The 17079-nt window shown below is 40.6% G+C and overlaps 1 protein-coding gene across 1 annotated transcript in view; it reads left to right on the top strand.

Moving 5' to 3' along the window:
* Positions 1-17079, top strand: part of ATP8A2 (ATPase phospholipid transporting 8A2) — a 544332-nt gene that overhangs the window by 274349 nt on the left and 252904 nt on the right. The window contains exon 25 of the mRNA XM_036917383.2: positions 7637-7809. Coding sequence (XP_036773278.1) covers positions 7637-7809 — 173 coding nt within the window. The remainder of the gene's footprint in view (positions 1-7636; positions 7810-17079) is intronic.

The following is a 17079-nucleotide window of genomic DNA, read 5'->3' as shown; positions in this document are numbered from 1 at the left end:
TTGCTGTTTGCCCAAATCTAAACACAGTCTGGGCACACTGTAACAGCTTTAAGAGTCAAGAAGACTTTAGAAGCAGTAAGTGAAATGGCTGCACTAATAAAGATTATTATGTTCATTCTTTTACATGGCACCTGTAAAGGTTGTTCAAAAAGTTAGCATATGTTTTTCAAGAAACTGGTCTTATCATTAAGCAAATAAAGAGTTGAAATGACTTTGTGCTATTTCTAATGTGCTTCCTATCATGACATAACAGATACTAGCATTTGTCACTGTGAGCCAAATGGGAGATATTTCATTTGCAGTTGATATTTCACCCTTTTGTGTGAAATTAATAGTGCTCTTTGGCTTCCTTTGTTAACATTTACCTGACATACTTAACCACATGTTCATTAAAAACTGCAAACTTAGTCTAGAGATCATATTCTGGAGTAGCTTCTTTTTAAATTTATAAACTCAATCTCATTGCGTTTGGTTCAGGCACTTTTTAATTCCTCCAAGAATCAAGGAGATTAGAAATAGTAAGCACAATGGGTATATCTTTGATATGTTAAAAGTTAAAAATCTAAATCCTTAGGTCAGGAAATTAAGTAAAGCAGCTAAAGTTGTTACGTTCATTGTAAAATTATTACGAGTTAGTGTGGTGATATTAAATATAGCAGTGATTCAACTCTGTCTCTGAAATACACAGTGACTTTCAGAGATCCAATCTGGACAAATGTGTAACAAGCAACTGTTCCATGGAATTATGGAGAGTCACTTTATACACGGCCGAGTGATCACTTACAGATGATGATTTTTCACATTCTTCTTACAGGAGGGTCATACTTTGAAATCATTTTCTTACAGAAGAAGGGTTATCTACTTAAAGAAAAATTCCACATTCTAAAAAACTGCAAAAAAAAAGGATCCATAGTCAAGGTTCAAATAGCAATAGCAAATAGTTCTTAAAGCATATAAATTATTTTTGAGATCTTATGCACAACTACTTAAGAGCCTATTTATTTAACATGTAAGAGGATTCCTGGTACTAAAATCAAAATCTGGTGTTTTGGAAGAAAATTAATTAAGCATATCAGGTTTGCTATTTACAATCTTTTAAGGAGTGAAAAATACATATTTTCAGGGAACTTTATTAACCTCAATGATTTGAGCTCTGTCACAAGTGTTAGTCAAATTTTCTTTCAGTGAAGAGTGGTGACTGAAAGTTTTCAAACTTCCTAGGCTCTGATGTCTAAGTGAATCAATTTGTGTACCCCACTTGTCAGATCTCTCTTCTTACACTACCTAGAATGCTTTTTCAGGGAAAGGAGGCTCTTTGAGAGATGTGAGATTTAAAAAGAAAAGAAGAAACTGAAAAATACGGAGTCATTCCCTGAAGAGAGAACTTGGGGCTAGCCTGTATGTGGTTTATTACCCTACACAAAAGTGTCCCTGGTGTACTCTTTGAATTATTCTACTTTACTTGGTTGTATGTCTTGAAATCCCAGCAAGTGTAAATTCATGTAATTCATTAAGCATTGAAAGATATTCACTACCATTAGTCATTTGGGAAATGCAAGTGAAAGCTACTACATACCCATTAGAATGGCTGGAATTTAGAAGGCCGACAATGCAAGTGTTGACAAGGGTGAGGTGTAATCTGTGCAGTTGGACAGGGCTGGTGAGAACCCGAAGTGGTGTCTCCATTCTGGGGAACAGTCTCCTAGCTTCTGTGAAGTTAAACATGCACTTGCCCTGGATGTATCTCTACATATGGTATGACACAGTAAGTCTAATCTTCAGTATCTATCCAAGAGAAATAAAAATGTTTGTCCACACAGAATAGTGTACAAATACTTACGGTAGAATTCTTCATAAAGTCCTAAAACTGGAAACAGCCCAGATATGTAATAATGGGTGAATGGATAAACAAATTGTAGCACAGTCATTCAAAAATAGGGTAGCCCGGCTTCCCTGATGAGAGGTTCCTGGGGCTGGCCTGTGTTTGTGGTGGTTGTTACCCTACACAAGACTGTCTTGTGTGGCCATGTGAAGTTATCTTGGCTTCAGCCTTGACCCTCATTATTAGCCTCTAATGAGTTTGCTGAATTTGTGCTTTGTCTTAAACTTGTACACCCATTAAGGTCCATAAGTGCAGGAGAGTATTCATGCTGTCAAGAAAGAGGTGTGATTATATTAAAAGTGAAAATGATAGTAAAAAAAAATGGAAGTGGAGGGCGCATGGTGAATGCAGCTGTCCCTGGTGTGAAGAGAAGAACGGGAGAGAACAGATGCACCTGACAGTTGGCATGGACAAGAAAATGGGTGGATGGAATGGAAAAAAAACAGCAAAACCACTGTGAACCCATCCTCTAGGGGAGGATCCTTATCCTTAGACACTTGCTGCCCAAGGTTAATTTAGGAGAAGGGGGTTTACTCTTGAACTTGAAAGCTAAGTGTGACTTAGTTGAATTGCTGCTCATGAAACTCGAACCACCCTGGCTGTCGGCATCATCAGCTCTGGGCCCCTTGGAGTTTGCAGAACATCAAAGTGGTGCCGAGGCGGCGGCTGCTACCGCGGCGTCTAAGAAATTCCTCACGGCACCGCCACGCTTGGGGAGCGAGCAGGACACCTGCCTGCACAGATTTCAGTGTGGCAGGAGCTGTTTAACGCGGAGGAAAGACTCCTGCTGTCTGCAGATTTGTAGATAGGCATCCAGGTTCTAGCAGTTTTCCTTTCCTGGCTTGTGGATTAAGTCCAGAGTGATTAAAAGTAGAACTGCCTTTCAGGTCCCGTCTGCTCCTGGGTTCAGCTGGCTGTGCTTCAGCTGTGCTTCAAGGACCATCAGAGGAACCTCTGATCTGTTCCTCAGCAAGTAGGCAAGCATCTTCTGAGACCACAGGGTAGCACTCTCTCGGATATTTATATAGTTTTATTTAAAAAAACTACAAGTGCAAAGGCAAATGCTGACCTTACTGATAAAAGAAACACAGGGGTCAACAATGCAGCACAAATGGGAAAAAGGTGAGTGTTGGCCTGACCAGGGGTGCATCGTTAGTTGTAGTTGCTCACTTTTCATTTTAAATCATCTGTTTTTAATGCTGAAAAGAAATAAAATTAGAACATGCATGAAAAGCTGGAAATGAATTTTTTAGTATCAACACCTAACAGGAGAATTCTAATTAAGGGGTTTGGAATGTTTTGTATCTTTCTGGAAATGAAACTCTTGGCCCCAAATCCCTGTGCCCCTCATAACAGCTAAGTCTATTGTGACTTTCAATAATTGGTTTTTTATTAAAATAAGGAACTATAGTATAAATTTTAGCAACTAAGCTAAATAGGCATTAACAGGCCCTGGCATCCAACCGCAGTTTGTAACATCGTTCCTTTGGGAAAATAGATTGTAAGTGCCCAATAACTAACTTACAAATAGACTTTTGAATAATAGTCCATTTGAGAATAAGGAGCTGTTTGTGATAGTAATGCCTTCAGTTGGCTTGCTTGAGAACTGCGCACAAGGGACCTACATACTGCTGCACGTGTGCCATGAGCCCAGCTTGTCTGGGTTTGATCAAAGATCACTGCCGAGTGGGCACTGAAAACGTAGGAAATAAAACCAGGAGAGGCTGGAGACAAGTCAAGGGTGGAGCTGGAAGGGTGGATCTGGAAAGGTTTTAGTGGTAGGAAAGGTTTTCAATTTCAAAGACAAAGGTGTGATCCCGAGCAGATGGAGGGAGGAGAGACAGGGTGATTCAGGTAAGGAAGAGGTTAGGAGGACGTGGAAGGGAAAAGGCCAGGATACAAGAAGTAAGAAGGGTCAAGAACCAATCGTCGTCAAGAAAAATGTAAGGAAAGATGTACTGTGGAGGCTGAATAGCCCACAAAGAAGTCAGACAAATAAGAGGCCTTTAAGCCCTGCCAAGATCTCTTAGAGATATTACAGTATATGTTTAGAATCAAGACACATTGATTCACTTATGAAGTCAGTGTATTTATTGCTCAAGTGCTGTGGGTCAGCATGATCAGAGACTGGCGAAGGAGTTTCTGCTCCTCAAATTAATAATCTAATATAACTCCCAGCAACCACACAAATGAGCCAGAGCAGCCTCATGTGTGACGGTGATGCTCTCTGGGGTCTTCCCAGAAGGAGAATGTTAGGTTTGCATGATTTCATTCTTAATTTTGTGTATTTGCCGCACCAGTTGTGTTGTAAAATTTTTGGGGGTAGACAGCATAGAACATGTATTCTTGGTATCTTTTTTTTTTTTTCCTATCACCTGGAATCTTAGTAGGTACTCCAGTAACTATATTTTGGTCGGTTGATTATATTAGTTTTGATTCATGGAACAGCTTAACTGAATCCATTTTGTGCACGAGAAAGCTATCTATTAATGTACTATTTACAGTGTATGAGAAAGTACCTGGTCAATGAAATATAAACACGATATCGTGTAACTCAGTCATGTTCGGTGCTCTCTCTGCAAGTGGAGGGCACGGCCACCACGTACCTTTAGTTTGCAGCTGAACACAGCCAGTGCGTTGCATTCACTCCCACGGGCATCCCCTGCTCCAGGAGGTCTTGACCTGCCTTCCCGCCTCCTCTCTGCATTAGCGCCTTCTCTTCCATGGCCCATACTAGCATGTATCTGTCAGTGCGGTCGCTACATTATATTAGAAGGCTTGTTCCAGATAGTAAACATGGTCGCAGCTGTTGCTTGCGCGAAGGTGCCCTCATGCTGCTGTGATTGCAGACCATGTCTTTTCATCTCCATATCCGTTATGCCAAGAACAGTACTGCATCACCTGTGGGCTCAAGGGGTGGCCTTTTGTCTCAGCTCAGGCTGGAGAACAAATATACCATCGACGGGGTGGCCTAAACAACAGAAATGTGTTCCTCCTGGTCTGGAGGCTGGAACATCTAATAAGATCAGGGTGTTGGATGAGGGCCTGCTTCCTGGCTGGCAGGCGCTGCCTTCATGCTGTGGCTGGCAGGTGGGGAGATTTGGGGAAGGAAGGAGAGGAGGAAGTAACTCTCCTGTCTCTTCTTATAAGGGCACTAATTTTGAGGGCTCCACCCTCCTGACCTAACCCCCTCCCAAAGGCCCCACCCCCAGAAGCCATCACCCTGGGGGCCAGGGCTTCAGTGTATGAATTTGGGGCACATAGGCACTCAGGCCAAAGCTCTGTCCACAGCTCCACTTGAAAGTATTTCAGCTCAGTGTCACTCATGCTGCCCGGGCCACAGTGGGCAGGGGCTTGGCAAGAGGCCCCCAGGAAGAGGGGCACGCATGCTGCTCTCTGCCCCTGCTGGCGGCTGACAAAACTCCAGCTCCCCTTTGGGTCCTTCCTCTGCATTTTTTTGGCAAAGAAGACGGGGCCATTGTGTCTGTCTCAGGAACCCACATCTCTGCCATTGGTATCTCCAGCTTGACGCCCTCCCCACTTGCGCCCCAGAGGCTCACACACTGGCAGGTGGTCCGCTGCCCAGACTTGAGGCCCCACCACTCCTCCTCTGGCTGAGGAAGATGAGCCCTTGGCATTCTGTCTATTGTCGTACATTCTCCAGCCCCAGCCCCGGGTAGAGAACCTTCCCTTGGAATACTCCTCACCCTGCCCAGCCCTCCTGTGTGGGGCCCCCTAAGGAAACCACAGACAAGGTCTGTGCATCTCAAGGACTTGATTTCCTCAGTCTTTTCCTCTATGGGTCCAGCGGGAGGCCAGTGGGAGTGGAGGCCAGTGGGCAGGACTCTGTAGACCAGACGGCATCGGCACACAGTCTGTGGACCGCATCTGCGTACCTTGCCTCATCCCTCTGGGGAAGTGTTTCCGAGGAGGTGTTTCTGCCCACTGTGTATCAGCCCCTTGCAGACACACCCTTCAGGTTTGCTCAGACCTGTCTGAGCTCTGTGGTGAACACATCCAGGCTGCCAAGCTGGGATTTCCCCAAGTGGGTGGAATTCTCTTCTCTCTACCCAAATTCTAAAGGGCAGGCTGTTTGCACTGATAAGATTAAACATAGATGTTTTCATAGATGTGTTGTTTGAGATTCAGAATTACGCAACCAGTTAAGAATACAAAGTATAGAGTTTCCTTTATTTTTTCTTTTTCATAAAAGTTCATTTAACTTTTTATTCTTACAGCATCATTCTATCAATTATTCTTCTGTTACTACATTGACAAAGAAGGCATTGCCAATCATGGCATTTATTCACTGCCTGAAGTTGCAGAATTCTGTATTTTCCCTGACAGAAGAAATTCTTAATGAATATATAGTAACAGGAGGAAGACTGGGTTTTATTAAGTGCTGATTATGTGCCAAGCAGTTTACACTGATCAGGTCTTTTTTTCATAACAGAGGTGCCATGCCCATAGGTATTTTTAGCTCTGTTGAGAAAAATCGCTATTTAAGGAGGTTGAGCATCTTGCCCAAGGTTGCAAAGGTAATAAATGGAGAGTTGGGACTAGACCCCAGGCCATCTAACCACAGAACAGGGCTTCAGACCACAGGCAGGTCTCTAATTCATCTTTCTGATATTATCAAAAGTCACTTGTTGAGAATGAAAACAGAGCAGTAAGACAGTGGAATCCATTTCTCACTCCGCGATGGGAGCTGATCCTCCATTTAACTAGGGGTAGCAGGGCCCCTGTTCATTCAGCATTTCTTTAAGACTGTAATTTACATTGTCATATGATAAATTACATGTAAATGCAATTTAACAGCCAAAGAAAAGTTGTCCAGACAGAATCATTTCAGCAGACTTTCATGCTTCCTAGATTAACTTAAACCAGACTTTTTATTCTGAGCCAGAAATTGCATTCTTACATTTGAACCAGATATCCTATGCATAGTCATAAATTCACTGGGAAGATTAGAACATCATTTCTTTTTCTTCTTAAGAATGGTTCTATGCTTTAATTCCATCTGATAACACACATCACACCAAGGCCCTTATTTAGGTTGGTAGTGATGTTTTAAAAGGTATTGGCAGTTTAATTTGATTATTTGGTGTAATGTGAAAAAATAATCAGTTTGTTTCTTATTCTGATGATTCATGGAGAGAAATGGTTTAATCTGAAGATCTCAGGAGAGAATAGAAATTAATCTTTTGTGTTGTCTTTATATCCCCTAGTATCTTTTGGATGCTTTAAGAATTACCTTGTGCAAACTGAGAAATGCTTACCATTTAAATTCCAGCAGTATTATCTTTTCCCCCCCCAAAAATGCGTTTTTTTTAATATCGAGTTTCCTGTTCTAGGGGTACCAAGAAAATAACATGCATGTAATATAAAGGAGGGGAGAGAAAGACAGTCATAAGAACCTTAGAACCTTAGCAATTAGAGTTCCAATGGAGAAGAATTGGGATGCTATAGGTAAGCCTGTAGTTTGCAACCCAATAGATTATTGTAAATATCAAATATAAATATCACCAGGGGGATGTTCTCACCCAGAAACCAGACCTAGAAGACAGTTAAATGAAATTTTAATGTATAAGTGTACCAAGGTGAACTCTGTATGTTTTACATGAGTATGGGCATATTCTCATTTCAAGGAACTTTTGATTTCTGTTTTTAAAAAAAGTTTTTAAATTTTTCAAACAATTTTTGATATATTCAACACACAAAAATATGCCCCTCCCCACCCCACTCTCGTTTCAGGCAACAAGGGCAGCCATTACGCAGCACTGCACTGACCTTGGGAATTTGCTTGGCAAGGAAAACGACGTGGCCCTCATCATCGACGGCCACACCCTGAAGTACGCACTGTCCTTTGAAGTCAGGAGAAGCTTCCTAGATCTGGCGCTCTCGTGTAAAGCGGTCATATGCTGCAGGTAGGCACACATAGCTGGGCGTGACTCATATATGATGGGTCTGTAGCCTGTGTTCATATTTTTAAAAAAAGCATGTGAATTCGGGTGGTAAAGTTTCATAAAAACTAAACAAATACAAATGTAAGTGTCCATTCACAGACTTTTGTGGAGGGCAGGTAGTGGTTTTTGCATTATTGTTTTGTTGATCATCTTCTGAGAAGACAGATAGTAACCACGTTAGTTGGGGTGAGCATTTAATAATGTAGATCACTGTCCAGTCATATACTATATACTGGAAACCGGTATAATGTTATATATGTGAACTATACTTCAATAAAAATAAAAAAGTAAAAGTAGGAGCCAGAGCGTCCTGTCGTATTCACACTGGGAGATAAACTGGTAAGTCAGCAGGGTGCTGTATGCTTGGTTCCTTGGTTTTGGGGGCTGAGCTCAACTTCCAAGACTTACGGGATTTGGGTGCCTCTTTTCTGATGTACAGCAGGTATTTCTTTTTGGTCAACAAGGAATGTTGGCTGGGTCCAGGCTATACCAACTTTTGAGTTAAGTTCTATCCAGTAGCCTTTGTTGGTGTTTCTTGGGAGCTGGGAGGGTTCTTGAGGGTGGGCATGGTTAGGTTCCACTGACTACACAAGGCCCAGCTCCGATGGAGATTTGGAAGTCGGACAGAATTATAAAGAAAATAAGATGCTAGAAAGATGGGTGGCAACACCCCCACTTGTTCAGAAAAACCCTCAAATGTGAGAGGAGAGCTTTCCATGTCTGAAAGCTGTGCTGAGGCACGCCTGGCACGTAGTTGAATGGGCAGCACGTGTTACTGGGTTAATAATCTCATTTATGGCTGCTTTTGTACTTTATGTTTACACACCTTTTATATAGTGTTTTCTGTGGTATTTTCTCAGAAGTCAGAGATGAAGATGCTTTTAATTTCCTCGCTGCGTCAGTCCTTTAAGAATGCCTCTGTGAAGGCAGGCACAGTCTGTAGAATGAGCAATTGTCACATTGACATGATGGCCTGGCCGTTTCTGCCTTACTAGGAGGCCCTCGTGACATCACCTGGCGTGCCTCCCAGGAAGGGTCTTGTTGTGCCTGTGCTTGTAGGATGTTCAAGGGTCATGGGGTGAGCGACAAACTCAAATGTGTTTGAAGCGATAACTGAGAGCTGCTTGTTTGTTACCTTTAAGTCAGGAAACTTGGTGCAGCTGTGAGGGACCTGGGAGAGTGAGAAATGGCCAGAGCATCTGGAAGTGAAAAGCCGGTTGTCCGCAACTTTGAGAGATAATTGACAGGCCATACAGTCCACCCATATAAAGTGTATAGTTCAATGGCTTTTAGCATTTTCACAGAATTTTTTAACCCTCTCTACAGCCAGTTTTAGAGTATTTCAGTTACCCCCGGAGAAACCCCCATATCCATTATTGGTCAGTCCCCATCCTCTCTACCCTCTGAACCACACACTACTGTACAACCACTAATCTGCTTTCTGGTCCTTATAGATTTGCCTGTTTGGGACATTTTTATATGAATGCAGTCATATCAGATGTGGTCTTTTTCTGCCTGGCTTCTTTCACTTAGCATCATGTTTTCAAGGTTCATCCAGGTTGAGAATGTATCAGTTCTTGATTCCTTTTTATTCCTGAATAATATTCCATTGTGTGGATATACCACTTATTTATCCATTTTGATTAATATTTGGATCATATATACTTTTTGACTATTAATAATGCCACTATGAAGATTCATGTAAAGTTTTATGTAGACATTTGTTTTCATTTTTCTGTTTGGCATATGCTTAGAAGTGCTGGCTTAGAAGTGATAACTCCGTTTAACCTTTTAAAGAACTGTCACAGTAGTTTTCAAAGTGGCTACACCTGTTTGTATTCCTACAAGGAACGTGTAAGTGTTCCAGTAACTTCACATCCATGCAAATATTTGTTATCTGTCTTTTCCATTGGTTAACCTAGTGGGTACGTGCTGGTGTCTCATTGTATTTTTGATTTGCATTTACCAGATAGCTAATGATGTTGAGCATCTTTTCATGTGCTCATTAGCCATTTGTATAAAGGCTATGGAGAAATATCTATTCAGGTCCTTTGTGCATTTTAAAATTGGATTATCTTTTTATTATTGTGTTGTAAGACTTCTTTATATACTCTGGAAATAAAGTGTCTTATCAGAAATAATGATTTGTAAATACTCTCATTCTGATTCTATTGGTTGTCTTTTATTTTCTTGAGGGTATTGTTTGTAGAACAAAATATTTTAATTTTAATGAAGTCCAGTTTATCTGTTTTTTCTTTTGTAGAACAAAATATTTTAATTTTAATGAAGTCCAGTTTATCTGTTTTTTCTTTTGTCCCCTGTGTCTGGTGTCCTATAACAAGCTCCCTTTCTGAGCCGCTGAGACTGTGCCTTTCTCCCGGGTTCCATCTGGGTGGTTTAGACTAGGGACACGCAAAAGGCAAGAAGGTGCAAAGAGTGGTTCTTGCTTCTCGTAATTTCCCCTTTGTGTTGTAACATTGCCGAGTAGGTGGTTCCTGATTTCTGGGAAGTCCTCAGCCCTCGAGCTTGTTTCTGTCCCCCCCAGAGCCAGGAGTCACGGTGAGAAGTCCTTGTGCCTGCCAGCTGCCCCTTGGTCAAGGAGCCGTCCCCCTGACTTGTTGGTGAACAGAAATAAGCAATGGCACCAGAAATAACAGGAAACAATGGGAACGTCTGGTAAACTGTAAATCAAAGCCAAAGTGCTCTAACCTCATGGCTTTTCAAAGGGAAGTCCAAACGAGGCCATTTGGGTTCTCAGGGGAGTCAGAAACGCCTTCAAGCCTTTGTAAGAATGTGCTCTTTCCTTGCCAGGTGCTTGATACTAAAGAAAAACACCTCTTTCCCCTTCTTCCTCCAACTGCTTTCAGAGCACTTTGTGCATCTCACAAGGCTGTACACGGAAAGACTTCACAGGAGGAATTCAAACTGGAATTGGCACAGAAAGAGGAAATTTCAAATTAACTACTGTTACTGTCTACAAACTAGAAACACTGATTGAAAAAGGAACCTAGGATAGTGTCCCACTTTACTGCTCTAGGAGGCATTTCTTGGCTGGTCTCAGACTTCAGATTTTTAAAAAGTCAATACATACTGAAAAAAAAGCATTCATATACTTTAGATGTGCTTACTATTCATTGAGAATTTAAACAAGTTAAATGTATTATGTGACTTCAAATATAAAGTTAACCTGAATTCTCACTTTTCATCTTTAAAAGGTAATCGTAAAAGTTACCCTTTTCTCTAAAAATAGAAGAAAAAAAATTTTTTTGTCAGAAAATAACTTCTCAGGGAAACCATAAAGTGTTTTCCCCCATCAATATTGATTCAGACAACAGTGAATATTGTGTAAAAATGGATACCTTTAAACTAAGCACCATTTTAGGCAGAAAAAAAAGAGGGGGAAATGTAAGAATCTGTGAAAATATCTTGCTGAGATCAGAGTCAAACAATTTTGCTAATTATACAATTGTTACACCCAAATATTTTCCTAGCTAAAAATCTGGAAAGGTCGTGGGACAGTCAGCAGAGCCATTAGCAGTCAGTGCACGGCTGCAGTTTGCTGTCATATCTGCCAGGGCCATGGCCGTGCTATTTTTAAGGTGATCCGGTTAGTCCAGTGAAATTTTTATCGTGGGCTGGATATTTGACTGTGTCTTCCTAGGAGTCATGGTAGGAAAGAGACACAACATGGTCTCTGCCTTTTAAATGCAAATAACCAACAGGAGTCTATCACAGTGCTTGACTCCCCCTGCTTCTTTGCATCTGTCTCAGGTACACCCCAGGTCCTTGAAATCAGTCCTGCAGTGAAGCTAGTGGACCTCACATCCCCAGTGACCCCCATCTTGCCATATGCGACAGACTTTAAATTCCTCTCTGGATTCCTCCTCAACACTCCTATCAATGGCTCTCTGCCCGACCTTGGATTCTCCTGTTTCTCTGGCATTTGCCTCCTCTCCCCAGTTACATGTCTCCCTCACGGGCTCTTTTGCAGCAGCCTTTCAAGTGCTGCATTTCCAAGGTTTTGCCTTCAGCTCTATCCCATTTCTGCTCCATACCTTCTCACTAGTGCATTCTATGGCCTCACACCTTCTGTTAGTGATTCGCAACACCAGCTTTGCACTGAATCAGCTGGAGAGCTTAAACGTTTTTTTTCCTCAAAATGGAAACATAGAATTACCATGGGACCCGGCAATGCCACTGCTAGGTGTACACTCCAAAGAATTAAAAACAAGTAATCAATCAAATACTTGTATGTACATCTTCATCGAAGCGCTATTCACAATAGCCAAAGTTAATCTTGCAGGAGATGGAATCCATCCAGTTGTGCAATGATGGATGAATGGATAAACAAAATGCAGTCTATCCAAACGATGGAATATTATTTAGACACAGAAAGGAATGAAGTACTGATACGTACTACGATATATGGACCTTGAGAGCATATGTGGTAAAAGAAGCCAGACCCCAAAGACCACCTGTTACAGGGTTGCATTCATATGAAATACTCAGAATAAGCAAATCCAAATAGACAGAAAGCAGATTAGTGGTTTCCAGGGGTGTCGGGGAGAGGAGTGGGAAGTGACTTTAAAGGGCTTGGGGTTCCCTTTGGGAGTGACGAAATGTTTTGGGACTAGATAGAGGTGATGGTCGTTCCATACTGTGAATATCCCAAATGCTACTAAACTGTTACAGTTTCAAATGGCTAATTTTATGTTATATGAACTTTATCTTCAAAGTAATATAAATAAATGAATAAAAGAGTTTGTTGAATGGTAAAAATGAAACGTTGAATGAAAGTTTCATTCATGTGAATAAAATCTTTGTTGAAAAACAAACAAAAAGGCTTCTGATTCTCAGGTCCAACCCCAGAACAATTCCATTAGAACTGCAGGACTTTTACAGGCTCCTGTTGAGTCTGATGAGTCATCAGAGTTGAGAATAAATGACTTCCCTGGTCTGCATGTCTTGATGACCCCCTTCCTGAGCCCCAGACCGGCAGCTCTGTCGAGGGCTGGGACTTTTTCACGGGGACATTCTTTGGGCACCTTAAATTCAGTGTGTAAACTGGGTTCGTCTACACCGGCAGCCCCTGCCTCTGCACCTCCTCATCCCTTCTGGCATCCCTGAGTTTCCTGTCTCAGTTGATGGCACCACTCTCTTCTCAGCGGCCAGAGCCTTTTGATGGTGTAATAGGCATGATTTTACATCTAAGAATCCTTTAGAGAGACTAAACTGCATAACCAGATTATTTCACTGAGGTCAGAAATCAGACTCTCTTAATTTGTTGGTCCTTTTTAAGTATTATGTTTGTTTTTATAAATGAGGAAATAAAAGCCTCAGAAAAATTACATTTTCTCACTAGTCATGGAAGCAATAGCCATTTATCCCAGATGACTAACATCAGCACCCACGCTCTCAAATCATGTGGTTAACAGTGTCAGTTCATTCATAGTCACATGTTTATTAGTAATAATACTGTTTTGGATGAAATTTTTGCTTTTAATGTATTTTCCAAATGTAGAATTTGTTTAAGTCTATGTAGCATAAAGTCTTACAGGATTTGTCATTCCCCAAAGGAATGTGGACAATGTATAAACCATTTTCTATGTGTTCAAGAAGTTCTCTGTTCTCTCTCCCCTGTTTTCTTAAAGCTACTGTCTTTCATGTTTTCTCATTTTCCCCTTTCCTTTGAAGCTCTTTATTTTTGTCAAAATGGAGACACATCTTGTAGGCACAGACTTGGGCTGGGGGTGGGGCCTTGCCCTCTCGAGAACATTCGGGAATTTTAAAGGTGACGTGAATTTGCAGGAAAAGAGCCATCGGGTTGCCCTTGTGAGGAAGTTGGCTGACGGCCCCGTCACCGTCCCCTGTAAAGCAGGTGATGCACAGAGCAGGCGTGATTTATGACTCGGTGTCTCTTGCAGGAGATGGAGTGGAAGGAAAACACCCCAGCAGGGATTTGCACTGGGTGTGCAAATAAAGGGTTTCAGAATACATCATTTATTTTCTCAGATTTGTTTAGACTTCTGTCTTTCAGGATGAGTTCAGAGATAAACACATGTAAACCTTCTGTGATCCTGTAGAAAGAAAGACAGTCGAGAGGAAAAGGCAGAGTGGGGCACAATGAATGTTTCTAAAAACTTTGTAGGCTTGTTTTTCTAACTCCAAGAGTGATTTATACTTCTCATAGGAAAAAAGTTAGAAAATACAGATAAGCAAGAAGAAAGAAAATAGCATTCACAGTGCCGCCCACCGGAGTTCATCACTGTTAGCAGTTGGTGTTACGTCTAGTAGTTCTTGTAATTGGAAGAGGGTTATATTATTCATGATATGTGAGGTAAAAAGGTTTTGCACTGTTTCTGTGTCAAATAGTGATGTAAAATGTGTTTTCAAAGAGCTTAATAGTACTCTGTTGTATGAAAACACAATAGTTAGTTTATTCCAAGTATTTGGAGATTCAGATTAACAGAGGTTTTCAGGTTTGGTTTACTATTTTAAGTATCACTATAAGTACGATTTTTTATTGCTAAATCTTTGCAAGGATGCTTGATGATTTCTGTAAGATAATAATGGATTCAAGAGTAAGCAACATAGAACTTTGCAATAGGATTTGTGCCATTCTCCTAGGAAAGTAAAGTGACCTGCTATAGTGTGAGAGAGATGTGGGCAGTAAGTAGCTCACCCCTGCTGGGAATGTATTCCCTTCTGTTTAGTCAGCATAGTCTGGGGTCTGTTAGCCTCACTAAGAAAGGGGAGTTGAGAGATTATTTTGTGGCAGGATGCATGTCTGAACAGAATCTAAAAAGAAATCAATGCTACATTTTTACACACTGACAGTGTATCATTCCCAAAGTGGGTTCAGTCTTACATTCATTTTCTGGACTCTCTTAAGCCTATGACTCAGCCTGTATCCAAAAACCTGTACATCTGTCATACCTTTAGACTACTTCGTGTGGAAGAGAACTGGCTTGTCTAATTTGGCTTCCACTCCAGCTTAGCTTATCCGTCATGCCTCATTAACGTAAAAAGAAGAAATCTCAGGGCATTATGCTTTTGAGTGTGGTATCTTTCAGCTTGTGAGCCACACAAAAGAATTATATCAAAACGGAGTTCAGACAAGCTAATTAGAATTGTACCACCAGTTGTGTTTTAGTTGGCCTCTCTATTGGTAGGGATCCAATCAAACACTTGCAAAAATAAAACTTTTCTTTAGTTTCTTTCATGATGTGATTTCTCAGCATCATACATGTTTAGCTATAAGTCAGTTTCTTCCTCTGACATCTTATTCCAGAGAGCATTATTAACTTGTCGAGATTGTAAGCCAATCCTGGGGTTGTTTATATTATGGCTTAGCATGTGTTTGCCCATTTGTTGATTAAATGCAATTAAGACAGAATTCATTTTTAGACAGTTTTTTTTTTCCATTTAGCTCTAAAATGAATGCTGTTATTTGAATAATTATGGCAATTTTATTTGGTCATAACTGGCCTAATTGTTACTCTGCTAAGGATCGGTATGCCCAGATGTAATAGTTCTTTAGCATCATGTTGAACAAGAAAAAAATTTCCAAAAGCCCACAGTAAAAAATGTTTTTCCAGTCATAGGTTTCACCAGTATTTCTCTAGAATGAAAATGAGATTGATGTAGATTTTCTACCATATGAAAAATTGCTTATGTCAATCATTGTAGAGACTAAATTTGGGGACTTTGTAGTATTAATCCAAAATAGAAAAAGGAATCTGTTCCTAAGTAATGACTTCTAGCCTAGAAAAAAAATTTATTAGACTTTTTCATATGAAACCTAATTTTGATGTTTATTATGTTTAGAAATGAAGGACTAGTTTCATCTTAAATAATGATTACAGGAAATAATTTATACCAATCACTGTACAAGATCAGCTTTTGACTATTAGAGATTTCTGATATTTTTTATTTGGTTCTGGCTCAGTTACATAGTCTTGCTATTTATATATAACTTCTGCAGGCATGAAATAGAAAAACAAATTAACCCATCAACTTTATTGCTTGTGTCCTAAACAAGCAAAATATAGGGAGATAGAGTACATGTGATAAAATGTGGGCAGATATCTCAGTATAAGATTGAGAGCATAGGAAGCACCTTTTCAGAAAATCTGCCTTAAGTAATCCAAATTAGAAGATAGTACTTAGGGCATGATAACATGACAGATATTGACTGGGGGTGGGGGGGACATCTATAGGCTGTATAATTGGAAACACATCTCTTAGGAATTTTTATTTTTTAAAATTGGTGCCATCGTATCACTTTCCTTCTATAGCAGAACCATCCTGAAAAGTGGTTCGCATGGCCAAATTCTCTTTGGTTGATGGTCTTCCCACTAGCCTGTCTATACAGAAGCTCAGAGACAAACAGACATGGAAAAAACAAGGCCCTTTCCTCTTTCAAGGCAGTAGTCTAAGAATTGTGACAGTAGGGTCATCGTGGACCCATATGAGATGCCCAGAGAGCTCACAGATACGTCATTGTTCAAGTTTTTTCCTGTGTTTCTTCGTCTTCCCCTTTTATATGAATGATTGATTCATTGGTGTCTGTCATTTTTGACAACACTGCTTCCCAAATGAAACAGGGTGGCATTAGGTCAAAACTGTGGTTCAGAATTCTGAAGTAGAAGCTCGTAATATTTGGCATCTCTCCTCCTAAGAAAACACACCAGGAAGAAAAAAAATTCAAGAAAAGAGCTTAACTAAACATACGGAATATGTCATGAATATTTATATCCCCAAGTCTTGCCTTGTCATAGAATTTGTACTAAAAGTGCTGTTTTTTCTTTTTCCTGTGAAGGAGTTCAGAATGTGTTTCATTAATACAAGGAAGTGTCATGTTAACTTTCACGAGGAAAGAATTCCACTTCTCCTGACAGCATTGACACCTTTCTGATTGAAAGTATGCAAAGTAGCTCTTACATTAATTGGTCCCAAAGAAAATTATGTTTTCCATTTTCCTGCCTATACATCTGATGCCTTCCCCCATTTATCACCTCCTGAATTATCAATGCTTTCCCTTACCTGATTTTGACAGCAGCTGGTATTCCCCCTATAACTTTGAAGACCACAAGGAATACTCCACCTGGAAGCTTTACCGTCCTCTAGTTTGAACAGGAAGCCGCAGGATTAAGTGAGGAACTGTACATGGGCTGCAGCCTTCTCTGTTTTTGCTTTTCCACCTCTCTGGGGGCATAATTGTTATTTAAA

This window comes from Manis pentadactyla, chromosome 2 (genome assembly GCF_030020395.1).
Source record: "Manis pentadactyla isolate mManPen7 chromosome 2, mManPen7.hap1, whole genome shotgun sequence".
In the NCBI taxonomy this organism is placed as follows: domain Eukaryota; kingdom Metazoa; phylum Chordata; class Mammalia; order Pholidota; family Manidae; genus Manis; species Manis pentadactyla.
This window is presented reverse-complemented; position numbering and strand designations above follow the sequence as displayed.